Source organism: Mustela erminea, chromosome 4, assembly GCF_009829155.1.
Source record: "Mustela erminea isolate mMusErm1 chromosome 4, mMusErm1.Pri, whole genome shotgun sequence".
In the NCBI taxonomy this organism is placed as follows: Eukaryota; Metazoa; Chordata; class Mammalia; order Carnivora; family Mustelidae; genus Mustela; species Mustela erminea.
The window spans coordinates 11,988,319-12,003,550 of record NC_045617.1 but is presented as its reverse complement, the minus strand read 5'-3'; the positions used below and the strand labels follow the sequence as shown (position 1 = coordinate 12,003,550).

Sequence of the window (15,232 nt, the reverse complement as noted above, 5' to 3'; positions counted from 1 at the left end):
TGGACAGGTTTCTCACTTAAACTTGATGACACACAGGAGGCATTTTGTCATCAGATTTGAGAGATGAGAAGCCTGAGACATGGCAGCGAGGTTCAGTCCCTTCCTCACCCTTGTTCCCATGGCGCCCGTGGGGCGGGGCCTGGCTTCGACCTCCCTGGACCCAGGGCTCTGCTATACTGGGCTCTACAGCTGCTGATTGTCCTTGAGGAAGGACACCTGCTTTAATATTTTATTTTATTTTAAGTAAGTAATTTTAAAGAGATTTTATTTAATTGAGAGAGAGCACACGAACAGGAGCAGAGGGAAGGGCAGAGGCAGACTCCCCGCTGAGCAGGGATTTCCCCATGCAGAGCTGGCTCCCAGGACCCCAGGATCACGATCTGAGCCAAAGGCAGATGCTTAACCGACAGAGCCACCCAGGGGCCCCTGTTTTAATATTTTAAAAATAATCTGAGCACTCATTGCTGAAATGGGGCTCATGTATAGTGAATGGTCTTCAGAACATTTTGAATACTTCTATCTGAATTATTTCCTAATGACATTAATAGATGATAATGAATTTTATGTTGCAGACTGATATGTTTTAGGATTATTGTTTTTCCAAAGGCTGTTGAAAAGGTGAATTCTTTATGTGTTAATCTGATCCTTTAAATGGAAAGGAAAAATGTGATGAAGTCTGAGGAAACTCCTGGTTGTACTTGTAACATGTTGTTGTTCTGAATAGGCTTCCAGTGTTAGAGGGTCACATCTGGAACTTGATTTTCTGATTTTATATGGATATTTATTTGCTTGTATGTCCTAGTTTTGGGAATTGTGTGAATCACAGGTAGAAGCCACTCTTTAGACCTGTTTATAGCCCTAGCATCATAAGGGAGGAGTGGTGGACAAAAACACACGAACCCTCTTTTCCATGGCCTCTGTTTTGCATATCCCTGCAAAATTTTTATATATTCCTATACAGTGGAAAAGAATATCATATTTAAAAATTGTGGTTCTACTTGTAGTTTAATTGTAAAGTAATCATGTGTTCATTGTAAGTGGGAAAATATTTCTTCATTATAGATGGTAGTCACCTATATACCATTGGCTAATGCTAGGCTTATATTTTTGAATTGAACTTCTATGAATGTATTTGAGACAAATTCTGTTTTAATCAAGACAGTCAATCCTGTCTTAATAATGATAAATAACTTGATAACTTGCTTCTTTTTCTTAGATGTTGACATTCAAACAATATCTGAGCCTAATATGGTCTTTATCCCATTCGATGTGGTAAATGTTCTTAACGTAAGCTTTCTTGAGAGGCAAAAGCATTCTGATGAACATTTTTGTTTTAAAAAGATAGGGAACTAATTAGTGTTTGTATTTATGTAACTGAATGATGTAGAGGTGGTAGGTATCCATAAATGTTTACATGGCCAGATCTTTAATGTTTATAACTTCAGTACAAAATCTAGAAGATAAAAATTAGAAAAAGGAAATCATTTCTTGTCCCTCTACCCAAACACAACTGCTGTGAATAGTTAGGTATATTTCTTCCCAATTTCTGTTCTCTTGTTCTGTGCACATTCAGACAAGAGTGACAAACCCAACTTTGAGCTGTTTTACTTCTTGAGAAATGTGTACTTCTTGGTTAAAAACATTATCAAGAAGATCTAGGATTGCTGGAATAATAAACAACATTAAAGAAAAGTAAACTTTGTAATCATAAGGGAAGTAAAAAAACCAACTTTCCCTTCAAAGTTAAAACTTTAAATGTAATAGAGGAGTAATTAGTATAAATTGTGATATGAAGATCTTATAAAAGGTTATGGAACATAAAAGTTTAAATACTGAAAAAGGGTAGCTGCCAAATGAACATTGCAGAGCCATTTCATTAGCCTTTTCTGCCACTCCTGTCCATCAGGTATTTGATTCAAGGGGCAGATAGGCATTTTCTGGAACTTAGCTTTCTTAAAACTCCCAATAACTCCAGTGAGGGGAACGTTGCTGTGGGGGCAGCCATCTTGTTTTACATTGATGACGCAAGCACTAATCAGGCAGTGCTGGTTCACAGTCTTTACATGAATCTGTTGAAAATACATTTAGAGTTCATTGTTAGTGTGTAAGAAAGCAGCTGATTTCTGTGCATTGATTTTGTATCCTGCCACATTGCTGAATTGCTGTATGAGTTCTAGTAGTTTGGGGGTGGAGTCTTTTGGGTTTTCCATATAAAGTATCATGTCATCTGCGAAGAGAGAGAGTTTGACTTCTTCTTTGCCAATTTGAATACCTTTTATTTCTCTTTGTTGTCTGATTGCTGTTGCTAGGACTTCTAGTACTATGTTGAACAACAGTGGTGAGAGTAGACATCCTTGTCGTGTTCCTGATCTTAAAGGGAAGGCTGTCAGCTTTTCCCCATTGAGGATTCATATGGTCCCTAGTCGGCAAATAAGAGATATTCTCAGAATGCCGAGCAGTTTTGAAGATACCTAAATTCATGGTAACCCTGTCTTAAAAGTGGTGTGGCTAGTCTAAGATCAAAAGAGCAACTTTTGTTTATACTTCCCCTGTTGCTCAGCAATACTTACCCTCCTTTGAGAGTTTGGTGAATCCAAAATTGCATGTTCCTTTTGGGGTGGTTGGAGATCTTCACAGAGTCTCTCCAGGTTGTGAGTCAGTAGCCTTTGCATCACCAAGTGCCCTCAGTGGAGCGGAGCACAGCGTCCTTGTCTAGACTCCAAAAGTTTCTGACTAAACTACTCAGAACCATTTCTGAATGGAATTATGGGAGTAGGGATGAAGTTATACTTTTCCTTTGGGGTTCTTTTTCAAACCTGCACCTTCCCCTGCAGCTGTGTTTCATGTTACTGAGCGATTTCTCTGTCTTCCCCAAATCATTTTGTCTTGAGTTTTATGTCCAGTAAACCTCTCAACTATTTGTAGAAGTTGAAACCTGATTTTTAATAGGCCTGGACAAATTTAATATGCTTTTGCAGAAGTAGGCAGTATTATTTAATTAATTGGGATAATTTGGCCACTTGACAATTTAGTTGGGAAACACTGAGGAACGGTTGAGTATTACGTTGTTGACGGGTCCTGAAGGAAGGGTAAGGGAGGTAAATTCTGGTGATCCTAAAATTATACAACACAGACAGCTATCTCTTTGGCTTTCCTGTGAGCTTGGCCCGGACTGTGGGCCCCAGAGCTGTCCAGTAGGCTGTGTTGTTGTCGACACTGCTCCTAGTGGGCTGCTCTGCCTACAGTGTCCTGAGATGGGGTAGAAAATCTCCACTCAAAGCCCCATTCCCTTTCACCTTCCCTTCTCAGAGGTCAGGGGCTGCAGGAGCTTGGATGTGAGACACACTGGCTTGTGCGAGGGGCCATGTAGCTGTGTTGCTTCTCTCTGTTCTTGGTGCTTTCCTCCTCTTAGATCGGACCAACCATGGGACCACAAGGAAGCCAAATCCAAAACTTCCTTTTTTTAAAGATTTTATTTATTTATTTAGAATGTGAGCAGGGGCAGGGGAGGGTAGAGGGGAAGAGGGAATCTCAAGTAGACACTCACCCCTCCCCCGCTGAGAGCCCCATGTGGGGCTCAGTCTCACAACCCTGAGGTCATGACCTGAGCTAAAATTGAGAGTCAGATGCTTGACGGACTGAGCCACCCAGAAACCCCTCAAAAACCTTCCTATTTATAAATCATAGCAGCAAAATGTCAGACTTACAAGTGAATATAATAATTTCAGTCCCCTGCCCCTTTATTTGTACACACATGCGGAGCCTATTTCAAAATCCAGATCAAATTACCATCTTTTTTTAAAAAAATTGATTAAAAAAGTTGTATCACGATTACAGGTTTCCCCATGAATCGGAAGTAGGGCATTCCTGTGAAACCTTTCATAAGCCGAAGTGGCAAATACCAGTAATTTATCTGGAAAAATTTTGAGCATTCCCAGAGCCAAAAAATAACCTCTTGGGTTTTTCTGATACCTTAGGGCACATCTCACGAAAGGATACACAGAATAAATCGAGGTGTTGTAAAGCTCAGATGCTAAGGGACCCAGTTCGGAGCTCCGTGGCTGGATCGCACATGCAGGTGTAGCCCCAGGGAAGGACCTTGGCCGTGCCCCTCTTGCTGCTGGGGTGTGCGTGCTGTCCCTACAAGGGCTTGCTGCTGCAAAACAGACTCTGAATACGTGTTTGCTTTTCACCTGATTTCATCTTCTGCGGATTTTTTCCCCTTAGCTATAACAGGCACAAACACAGATCTTTCAGAAAAGCAAAGTGACACGGAACTACAGAAAAGTGGGGACATGTCTACTTCTTTGGTCTGCTTCCTCTTACCCTCAGTGATGCAACCATGTTGTGTCGCCCCGGCAGGCTTGTAATTGGGACTCTTGCTCTGTATAGTTTATATTTTGTGATTATGTACTCTCAGTCCATAGCGCGCTAAGGATAGAGTATCACTTACTATATCTGCCTGTTGTCTAGATTAGATGCAGTCCTTTAATAGTCGTTGAGAAGTCATGTTTGTTGTGCAATAAAAAACAGTGTGAAGGTTGTATCTCTTCTGTCGCTACATAATTTAAAATTCTTACTTTGAATGTTAAGAGATTCTTGCACAAAAGCATTTTTTTTTTTTTTAACTGAAGTTACATCAGGCTTTGGAGAGAAATTTTGCTAAAAAAGCTGTTGATGGTCAGAATTAAGCTTAGTGCCTATTTAAATTGTGCTCAAATTACCAAGTGATCTTCTTGTGATTTAATTGACAAGTCCCAGCGGCACTATAATCAGCGAGGAAAATATTGCATCTGTTTTTTTAAAGCATATACACTTAAACATTTATTCCTACTTTAACTAAGAATTGTCGCTGATATACATTCTTTTGACATGTAGGGCTTTAACTGTGTCATTTTTGGACTGCAGAACTCAGAAAACTAGGTTTAAATTGAATTGCAGGCGGAATGAAGGGTGTTTGTTTTTTGTATCTCTGGGACTTAAAATTCTGCCTGTTGCTGGTTGAATCCTATTTTACTAGTTTTCCTCTGCTGATCATTGTTGGAGTATATTGATAATTTGTGAGGACCATCTTCTCGTTATAACCAGTGTATGACGTCCATTCGTGATACAGAAAGGCAGCCATTCCTGAGCGTTGGGAGGGAGGGGTCCCAGGCATCTTTTAACTATTCCACTCTAATTGGGGCACCATGTAACAGTCCCAACAGTGAGTCATCCTAATTCAAAATCTGTTAAGACTGGAGTAAAGCCAGTCTTATTTGAGCATTTTTGAAAGGACATTTTGGCGAGCCCAAAATGAAAGCTTTTCAGAGCATGCTTCTTGATGAGTAATAATGAGTCTCAAGCAGAGTTTGAAGGGAGGTGTTTGTTACTGGGATTGTGACAGCACATCCCCCGCTGAGGCTCTGGAAGGCAGCTCCCCCAGCAGCTTCATTGCAGAAACTGTGGAGCCCCTGGGCCTTGGCTCTTTCTCCTGGAAAATTGGCTTGGGGTGTCCCGACTTTCTGTGGCTGCGAGTGAATGAAGTATTGTCCCATGAGTCATTAGCTCCAAACTGGGAAAAAAAAAATGCTAATGTTGGTTTTTTAAATGGAAAATAGGAATGAAATCACTTACTCTTGACCATGGCGTAGTAATCTGTTTAAGTGGGACCCTGCGGAACACACACACACACACACACACACACACACACACACACACGTGCATAGATAGGTTTTTGTTTTCCCTTCATATCAACTGATGTTTGGGCAGCGGCCCAAGAAGGAGATAAACACTTTGTCTTCCATGACATTTTGCTGTTATTAAGAAAACCCAGAGCATGTACGGCCTTTTGTGTTTTTTGCTCATCTCACTTGCTAATAGACTTTCCTTTTACCAGCGACTGTGGTGGAGGGCCCGTTGATGACAGCCAGATTGTGATTTTGCTCCTCACTTCCCTTCAGTGATCAAGTAGTAATTAGGAGCCATTTGATCCAGAAGCATCTGCTGTGAGAACGTGCGGAGTTTCAGTTTTCTCTCCTTCAGGCACCCTGAGTGTGAGTGACACGACCATTGATGGAATAGTGGGATCATTGGTGCCTCTGCAGTCGTGGCCCATGAGGAGGGCACGCCCGGGCCAGGTGTGGGTGCCAGGCCCCTGGTTGCCGCGGATGGCCAGTCACGGCCGACCGCGAGGTGACCCCAGCCCCCGTAGCTCCTCAGGGTTTTGAGACAAGGACCGTTCTCCCGCACCTCTTTATACGGGCCGTTGTTGAATTTCGGGGCTTCATTCTGCGGTCCAGACTGAACTTCATCGAGTTCTTTGACATTGTCAGGGCCCCTTACAGGATAATGCCTTCAGATGCCATTCCTCCCACTCAGGGCTCCTAACCGCCCTGTGGAGCTGTGGGGTTCAGCCCCCTTTAAAGGTGAAGAAACGGAAGCCCAGAGACATCAGATAACCAGCCCTGGCGAGACTGGGATTTGACCAGATGGTCTGTTACATTTTTGCGGTTATCTGTGTTCATTCTCCAGGAACTGGGAACCTTGAGCAGGCTGATTTTTTTTTGTTTTTGTTTTGTTTTGCTTTTTGATTTGTTTGTACTTTTATCAACTTTTAAAAAAGATTTTATTTGTTTGAGAGGGGAAGTGAACAAGCAAGCACACCAGTGGGGGAGGGGCAGAGGGAGAAGCAGGCTCCCCGCTGAGCAGAGAGCCTGACTTGGGGCTCCATCCCAGGACCCTAAGATCATGACCCGAGCCAAAGGCAGACCTTCAACAGACTGAGCCACCCAGGTGCCCCTGGAAACTAGTTTTTAGTGGGAGGGGGAGGGGGGGTCTGGGGAGAGGAGGGGGGTTGGGTTTGCACAGCCTTGGGGCGTGGCTAGCCCCTGGCTCCTGGGTAAGGGGTAAAAAGATGAAGGAAACGCCTCAGAAAAGGGCGGGCTGGGTTAAGAGCTTTCCAGATGGCTTAGTTTGTTTGCTTGTTTTCAAGAGTCTCTCTCTTTTTTTTTTTTTTTTTTTAAGATTTTATTTATTTATTTGACAGAGATCACAAGTAGGCAGAGAGGCAGGCGGGGTGGGGGGGAGCAGGCTCCCTGCTGAGCAGAGAGCCTGATGTGGGACTCGATCCCAGGACCCGGGAATCATGACCTGAGCTGAAGGCAGAGGCTTTAACCCACTGAGCCACCCAGGCACCCCTCAAGATTCTCTTTTCCTTGAATGAAAAAGAATGACTTTTATTTGGAGTATTGAGAATAAAGCCGCGCATGTGTATTCTCAGCAGGGACAGCGTTGACCCTTGAGGGGATCAGTCTAGTTTTTGCGCCAAGTAGGCAAAGCTTCCAACCACCTGGGAGATCTATAAACGTGCAGCCTCCTCTTTTTCTTGTTCTAATTAATTAGTCCTTTCCATATTCTTGATGTCTCCTTGGAATAACCAGGTTTACTCTTTCTTTAATTGCGGACGTTTGAGATGATGTGTGAAGGCACAGGAAAAGCTTCCGTGTACATTTTCACTGCAGGATCTCTGGAGAGGCGCTGAGTCTTCCACAGCCTTGACTTTGATGGGCATCTTCTCTTTCATCCTCGATCTGGCGTCCACAGTGTAGGCTTAAGAAATGATTCCGCAGAGCAGCCAAAGCCTAGTTATATTGAGGAGAATAGGAATATTCTGTCCTTTGGCATTTGCCTGTGTCCTTTTCTCTTGTCTAGAACTTATTACTCCTTCAAGAATCTATTAATTTCTCTTCTTAAAACTTAGGGCAGATTAAGAATTTGTTATGGTGTGGACAGGGCAGCTTTTACCTTTCAGGCCTATGTATGGCTGAATTTTTGGTTGCATCCAATTCCACGCCCCCGGGCTGATATGTTCTGGGTGCAAAATGTATTGTATCAAGGTCTGAAGAAGACTCAGAGCCAGAAAAAGCTTCTGCTGCCCTTTGTCTTAGCCCCAGGGAGGGAGCAGGGGTGTGTGTGTGTGAGAGCACCTAAAAACTGTCCCGTAAGCTGGACTTCGTCAAGTCCTACATCCGGGATAGAGGACAGTAGCCTCACGCAATTGAGCGAATTTGGGGTAAGAGGGAAGAGAGCCGGAGAGACTTCATTAGAGAGGGAGAGGGTAGCAATGGAAGTAAGGCTGAAGGATGTATATGGTTTTAGCACTGGAGCTGTGAGGAAGGTAGAGCAGGCAAGGGAAATTGAAAGCAGAGAGCTGCAGCTTTCTGGGGAAAGTCAGGTGAGCCGTTTTGTTCCACCGGAACTTGGTGTGTGCTGTGGAGTAACAGAAAAGATTCGAGAAAGTCAGGTTGTATCCATTATGTGGGGAGGTAACCGGCCTGTTGGTATTTCTGTAGTGCAGTGGTGGTGAGCGTAGGCTGAAGCCAGGTTTTTAGGGCTCAAATTCCCATAGTACCACCATCACGGCTCACTGTGTGTGCTGGGGCAAATTTCTAGAGTTTTCTGAGCCCCATGTTTCTCACTTATTCCCTATGGGGTCAGGACAGTGCATAAGGAGTTGTTGGTAGTCCGTGAACTGACAACCTGCGGAAAGCTTATTCCATCCAGGGACCCCTGACGGCCTGGCTGGCTGCCGGGAGGGTGCTCTGCTCTTCATCTCAGCGCGGCGAGTTCAAGCCCCAGAATGGGTGTGGAGCCCGCCTGGGGCGGGGTGGGGGGTGGGGAGCTCTTCCCTCTGGCCCCACGTAAGTCTGTCTCTCTGTGATGGAGAGTAGTGATGGCAGCAGGAGGAAAGGGAAGGATCGTTGTGAGCTTGTGCTTCTCCTGCCCCTCTCCCACCTGCCATCCTCAGGCACGTTTTTCCTGCTCTGCTGGGAAAGGGCATGATTTAATTGCTTTGCAGGCATAACCCACTCATTGACTTCTCCGCCTGCTTCCTGGGTGCTTGCTTTCTCCACAGTGACCTCTGCTGGGGTTTTAGTGCGATGCTGAGCAAGCCTGGTTGGGGGCGGCGGGGTGTGTCCGGGGGTGGCGGGCGGACTCTACTTCTGTGGCAGTACCTGCTTGTTGCTGATGCACCTGGTTGAAATAATTCCCCAGAGGAAAAGTACCTGCAGGCTGAATCCGAGAAGAGTGATCTGTATGCGATAGGGTCCTTCGGGAGAGAGTGGGTTCGTGCTGGCTCCCTGCTTCTCCGCTCCAGGTGTCCGTTCCTTTTCTTTCTCTTGGTTTGGCACATGAGGTTGATATTCATTCTGGGCTATGATCATCTTCCAGGAAAACGCAGAAAGTGACAGACCCCTGACAGATCCAGAAACATCCCTTTAAAGATGAGCACCACATTTTAAAAAAGACAGCACAGAAAAACGGGTTCTTCTCTTGCTTTTTCTGAGCCTGTTCTTTTGAAATCTTCAATATATATTCTAGTTCTTTTAAGAGTTTTTTTTTTTTTTAATTTATTTGAGAGAGGGAAACAGAGCGGAGCAGGGAGCACAACCTGGGTCTTGGTCCCAGGACCCCAGAATCATGACCTGAGCCCAAGGCAGATGCTTAACTGACTGAGCCACTCAGGTGCCCCTCTGTTCTAGTTTTTAAATCCAGCATAGGAGGATTGTTTGCTTTGTGGGGTCTTTCTTTAATGCATGGAATTCAAAGTAAAATCCATTGATGATAACTTTGATAAGTAGGATAGAATAATGTGATAGTATAGAAAGTACCATTTTCTAGTGTGTAAGGTATTTTCACATCTATATTTTTTTGCTGGCAAAATATGTATTAACTAATAAACTTAAGTAATTATATTACTAATATCTCCTTTTACAGAGTAGGAGACAAGGCTCAGCAAAGTGAGTGTCCTGTCCTGCTGATTAAATAGCAGAGTGTGTAACTCGAACACCCAGTTTTTTTATTTCAGATCCCCAGGTCTGTCTGTCTTTTGCCACCAGACCAATGCAAGAGTCTAACCAGAGGATAACATTTCTGAGTTGCTTAATACATATTAACTATTTATGTTTATAAATCACGGAAGTTCATGCTAGGATGAGATCATTGAATTACTATGATAATGGGGTCCAGGGAATTAAACATCTTTGGGAAAAGCTTCCTTTTAAAGGTATGTTTGGGGGTGATTTCTAAGAGTGTCTAGATATGAAATAGCTCACAGAAAGGAAAAAAAATGTTCCTAGGATTAGAGCCTGATTTTATGAACCAAGTAGAAATAAGAGAACTGTGTTGCTCAGATGCAGCACGATTCGCGTTAGGATGCCACGGGCATCAGTGGCTGTAAATGAGCCCATATTCAAGTTCATGGTGATCAGGAATGCAGATTTCACAGGGCGCTTGTCAACCAGCAATTCTGGAGCAGGGAGAGTTGAAACCGAGCACTGTGTGGTGTTCAAACTTGGGCTAGGCCACAAATGGCACGTGGCCAGAACACCGGACCAGAACTCCGTTGCCTTCCTTGTCAGCCTCCCTGGAGGGTTTCGGTTTCGTGTGGGCTAAATGGATGAGGAGACACTGGCTTGTCTGCCCTTGTGGGTTGTGAGAAGCCAGATGCAAGGAATGCGGAAGGGCTTGCTATAAAATATGCCATGAGTCAAGGGGACATTTTCTTCCTAGTGTCTGTGCTTTGTGTATCAAATCTGTCTGTATTTTCTTGTGGTGTCTGAAAACAGGTGGATGAACTTCTGCATATATACGGTTCAGCAGCCGATGGTGTTCCCCGAGACAACACGTGGGAGGTCCAGACCTACGTTCATTTTCAGGATAATCAAGGGGTTACTATAATGATCAAGCCAGAACATAGAGTAGAAGATATTTTGACTCTTGCATGCAAGGTAATGTATTTTGCTGTGGAAATAGGTCTCAGTAGAAAGAATCATTAATGTTGCCTCCCTGTGCCTTGTAAATCTGTGTGGTTTTTAAGACCTCACTTTCTGTACTAGAGAAGAAATGAACATCTATTAATCAACGTGCTTATTAATGGACATACGTATTACTTTAATTAGCATTCTTCATCTTTTAGAAGAGGGAGTTGTTAGGTTATGGCCCCTCGCCTTCATGAAGAACCTGGGCTGTTTTACTGAAATTCTTTGTAGACCTTTATAGCTAGAATAATTCTGAAGCCTTGTTGTTTAAGTTCCTTAGAGACAGGGCTCTGTTAAGAAAGTGGCGGAAACTTTGAAATAGTTCGGTTTACTCCTGAGCAGTTTTATCGGGTTTCTCTAGATTACATGAGTAGCTTGATACTATTCATAGTTGTTTCGTGGGGATTGTTAGTGGTGTTTTACTCTTTATTCAAACTGGGTTTTGTTTCTGAAAAGAACGTTTAAGCTGTCTTCAAGAGAGCTTGCTGAGGTCATAGACTGAACATCAGAGCAGAGGTTTTTCATCCACCAGGTGGCGCAGTAGAGCTGAACGCTTTTTAAGTTTTCAGAGAAAAATGCCATCAAACACCTGGAATGGTGAGAAAAGGCCTGTGGACTTTGGTAACTCTTTACCATGTATACTTAATAGATATGAATAATCTTTACTTTTTTCTTTTACTATTCCCACTTTGAATTAAGCCTTAAGATACCAGACATTTATACATGCAGCTTCCATTCTTACAAATCTCGTGTCCTTTTGCTCCATTATGTAATGTTTTTATTCAGACAACCAACAGTATCGTTTTCTACCAGCAGCACGAGTTATGAGTTCATAAGTCTTATAAGTGATAGAGGATGCCAGAAATCGGAGCGGGTCAGTTACACCGAGTTAGAGGATGCCAGAAATCGGAGTGGGTCAGTTACACCGAGTTAGAGGATGCCAGAAATCGGAGTGGGTCAGTTACACCGACTTACTCTGAATGAATGAGTGTGTGTGTCGACATTTTCCTTTTGAAACATTTCTGGGGTAGGAAATTCCTAATTCTGAAGTCTGTAGAAAAGAAGAGTGTTCCCATTTCACACAATTTCTCTTCTTCATTAATGAGAGACAACTTAGGTAAAACCAGTGTATAAAATGACAGTATTTGCGGAGATGGTAAGATCTAGTCTAGTCTATCAGATAATATACTCCCGTAAGTTCTTAAAAATACATCTCTTGCTTTTAGTGATAAGCAGTGTCATTTAGAGAAAACCTAATTAAAAATAATTACTTGTCCCCCGTCTTTCTTTTTATTTATTTATTTTTATTTTGCACATTTAAATTTTAGCTCTCAGATACGGGTTTAAACTCCACTCCCCATATATAGTATTTCCTTCAGAAATTTCCACTTTGATTTTTAATGGACAACAATGAATTTAGAAAGAACATTGAAAGTCTAAATAGCTATCTTTTCTTTACAGATGAGGCAGCTGGAACCCAGCCACTATGGACTGCAACTCCGAAAATTAGTGGATGAAAACATGGAGTACTGTGTCCCTGCGCTGTATGAATTCATGCAAGAACAGGCAAGTGCTTTGAACCACATCCATGGCCTCTTGATTTTAAAAGTCTGTAATTTGTCGGGGGCGGGGGGTCTGGGGGGCTCAGTTGGTTAAGTGTCCGACTCGATCTTGGCTCAGGTCTTGATCTCAGGACTGTGAGTTCAAGCCCTGTGTTGAGCTCCATGCTGGGTGTGGAGCCTACTTAAAAAAAAAAATAATAAGTATATAATTTGTAAGGGAGGGAGGAATTCTGTGTTAATTTGGCATCCAGTTTGGATATCATTAAAATAAATTTCCAAAGGGGTACCTGCGTGGTTCAGTCTGTTGAGCGTCTGACTCTTGGTTTCTGCTCAGGTCATGATTTCAGGGTCCTGGGATTGAGCCTCGTGTCTGGCTCAGCGCTCAGCAAGCCGTCTGCCTCTCCCTCTCCATCTATTCCTCCCAACTCATGCATGCTCTCTCCCTGCCTCTCTCTCTCTCTCTCTCTCACTCTCTCTATCTCATAAATCACTTTTCTCTTGAAGAAATAAAAAAAATCTTTAAAGAAATTTTCAAGAGATCATGACATTAAACGTTTTGATTTTGTTGTTTTTCCTTTTATAGGTTTATGATGAAATAGAAATCTTCCCACTGAATGTTTACGACGTGCAGCTCACGAAGACCGGAAGCGTGTCTGACTTTGGTGAGCGCAGGAGCCCAGTCGGAGAGCCGCATTGTCCGTCTGTGTCTAGTTTGCTCCAGTATCTTTGGACCTAATATTTTTTTCTTTACATTTACATGTTCAGTGTCAACCATGACAGTAGTTTCCGAACTTCCTCTCCCTTTCTTCATGTCTATGTATTTATATTAGGCTCAAAAGATACTTATTAATATGAGGGGGAAATGCCAAAGTAATTAAAAGGAATAAATATAAAAACTGGTGAGTTTGAAAGTATGGTGGTGAGAGTAACACAATGAATTTACTGTTTTGAGCTGAGTAAGTCCGATTCTCCTCCGTGTCTTTGCTCTCAGCTCTTTACCCACCAGGAATGGCGCCGTTCATGGCTTCTCCTGCCGCGTTCCCTCCTCTCCGTGGAAATCCACCTGCCCCCCAGGAACTAACTAAAGGTCTAACTTTCTTAAAGAGGGCTTATCTGATTGCTTTACCTTCAGTTTAAAAATTAAGGGTCAATATTATCCAAATCACTTTGTAATACTTGATTTTTGCATTTCCATTTGTTTGTCTTTAAACTTGGCTTTGAGCTCCTTTTGGACTGAGCTCATGTCCGACAGTTCGTTTCAATATTTTATACTGTCTTTGACTGTGGGAACTCAGTAATTAGACAATGATCAATACATAGCTCCATAAAAGACTATTATCTTGTTGAATACTTCGATGTAATTTTTTTCCTTTAAAATGAATCCAGCTGGTCAAATTCCAGTTATTGTAATATGTTAGTTTTCTTGAGATTTGTTCTTTGTGTCTTTTTTTTTTAATTGATATAATTGACAAGTTCTTTGTTTTTTAATTTAGTCTTTTTTTTTTTTTAAGATTTTATTTATTTATTTGACAGAGAGATCACAAGTAGGCAGAGAGGCAGGCAGAGAGAGAGGAGAAAGCAGGAAGCAGGCTCCCTGCTGAGCAGATCCCAGGACCCCAAGACAATGACCCCGGGACCCAGGGACAATGACCTGAGGCGAAGGCAAAGGCCTTAACCCACCGAGCTGCCCAGGCGCCCTTAATTTAGTCTGTTTTGACCCGGTGTTATATCGGTTTTCCCTCTGAAGTCTTCTTAGCATTTTGTCTGTATTCTGTTGACCTTCACTCTACTTTCCTTGGTGGGTGTTTGGGAATCTTCTTTGTATTGAAGTGCCTGAAGAACTGAAGGGAGATGCTTGCAAACATGCTTTGTGGTAATCACAGTCTGTCAGAGGCAAGAGGAAAAGGGTGAGGGGGACACATTGTTCTTCTTACTGTCAAAGAACTCCCGGTATTATGGAACCCAGGCAGGGGAACAAATGCTCCCAACTGTGGAATCAGAGGGAAGGGCACACCCAGGTGAGGGAGATGCATTTAGGGGCAGGCCTGCCTCACCTCGGTTTTTGTGTGTAGTTACCTTTAGGGCAGCTACGGTAGGCATCCAAGTAGCTTTCCACCTACTTAAAATGCTTAACCCCATACAGAGTTGTTTTGTAACAAATTACTTTGTATCAAACCCAATTTTAATTTATCTCAATAGTAGTACTTTTTGGTTTCAACGTCTAAAAAAAATTTCAAAAAACATTTAAATTGTGGTAAAACAGCCATAACAGAGTTTACCATGGTAACCATTAAGAATGGTTAAAAATGATAGCTCAGTGACATTAAATACATTCCTTTGCCGTGCAGCCATGAACAGGCTCCATGTTCAGAACCATTTCCATGTTGAAACCTGGGACTCCGTAGCTTGTAAATGGTCACTCCCAGTTCCTCCTCCCATCCCCCGCCAACCACCATTCTGCTTTCTGCTTTCGACGGCTGTCAGTCTCTGAGACCAGTGGAATCATACAGTATTTGTTCTTTTGTGACTGGCTTCTGTCACCCAGCATAACGTCCTCAGGGTTTGTCCGTGGGATAGCACGGGTTGGATCTTTCCTTTTTGAAGTTCCCTTGTGTGTGCATACTGCTTTGTGTTTATCCGTCCATCTGTCCAGAGACGGTCTGGTTGCGTCCACCTTTCGGTTGCGGTAAATAATGCTGCTGTAGACAAGGGTGCAGCATCTGTGCTCTCCAGCAAGGTCATGCCCTCCTTGATCCTTTAGATCTGACATGTTCCTGTTTCTCTGCCCCTGCCGGAGAGCTGTGCTTTCTCAATACCTGTAACGTGACTTCCCTGACACTGCATACTTAGGAGAAAAGATGCTCGGCG

At 43.1% G+C, this 15,232-nt stretch overlaps 1 protein-coding gene across 3 annotated transcripts in view; it reads left to right on the top strand.

Moving 5' to 3' along the window:
• The window catches only part of TIAM2 (TIAM Rac1 associated GEF 2), a 225,279-nt gene that overhangs the window by 141,970 nt on the left and 68,077 nt on the right, over window positions 1-15,232 (top strand). For all 3 annotated transcript variants that reach the window (XM_032338642.1, XM_032338645.1, XM_032338644.1), the window contains 3 exons: window positions 10,611-10,772; window positions 12,264-12,368; window positions 12,948-13,026. In XM_032338642.1, coding sequence (XP_032194533.1) covers window positions 10,611-10,772; window positions 12,264-12,368; window positions 12,948-13,026 — 346 coding nt within the window. The remainder of the gene's footprint in view (window positions 1-10,610; window positions 10,773-12,263; window positions 12,369-12,947; window positions 13,027-15,232) is intronic.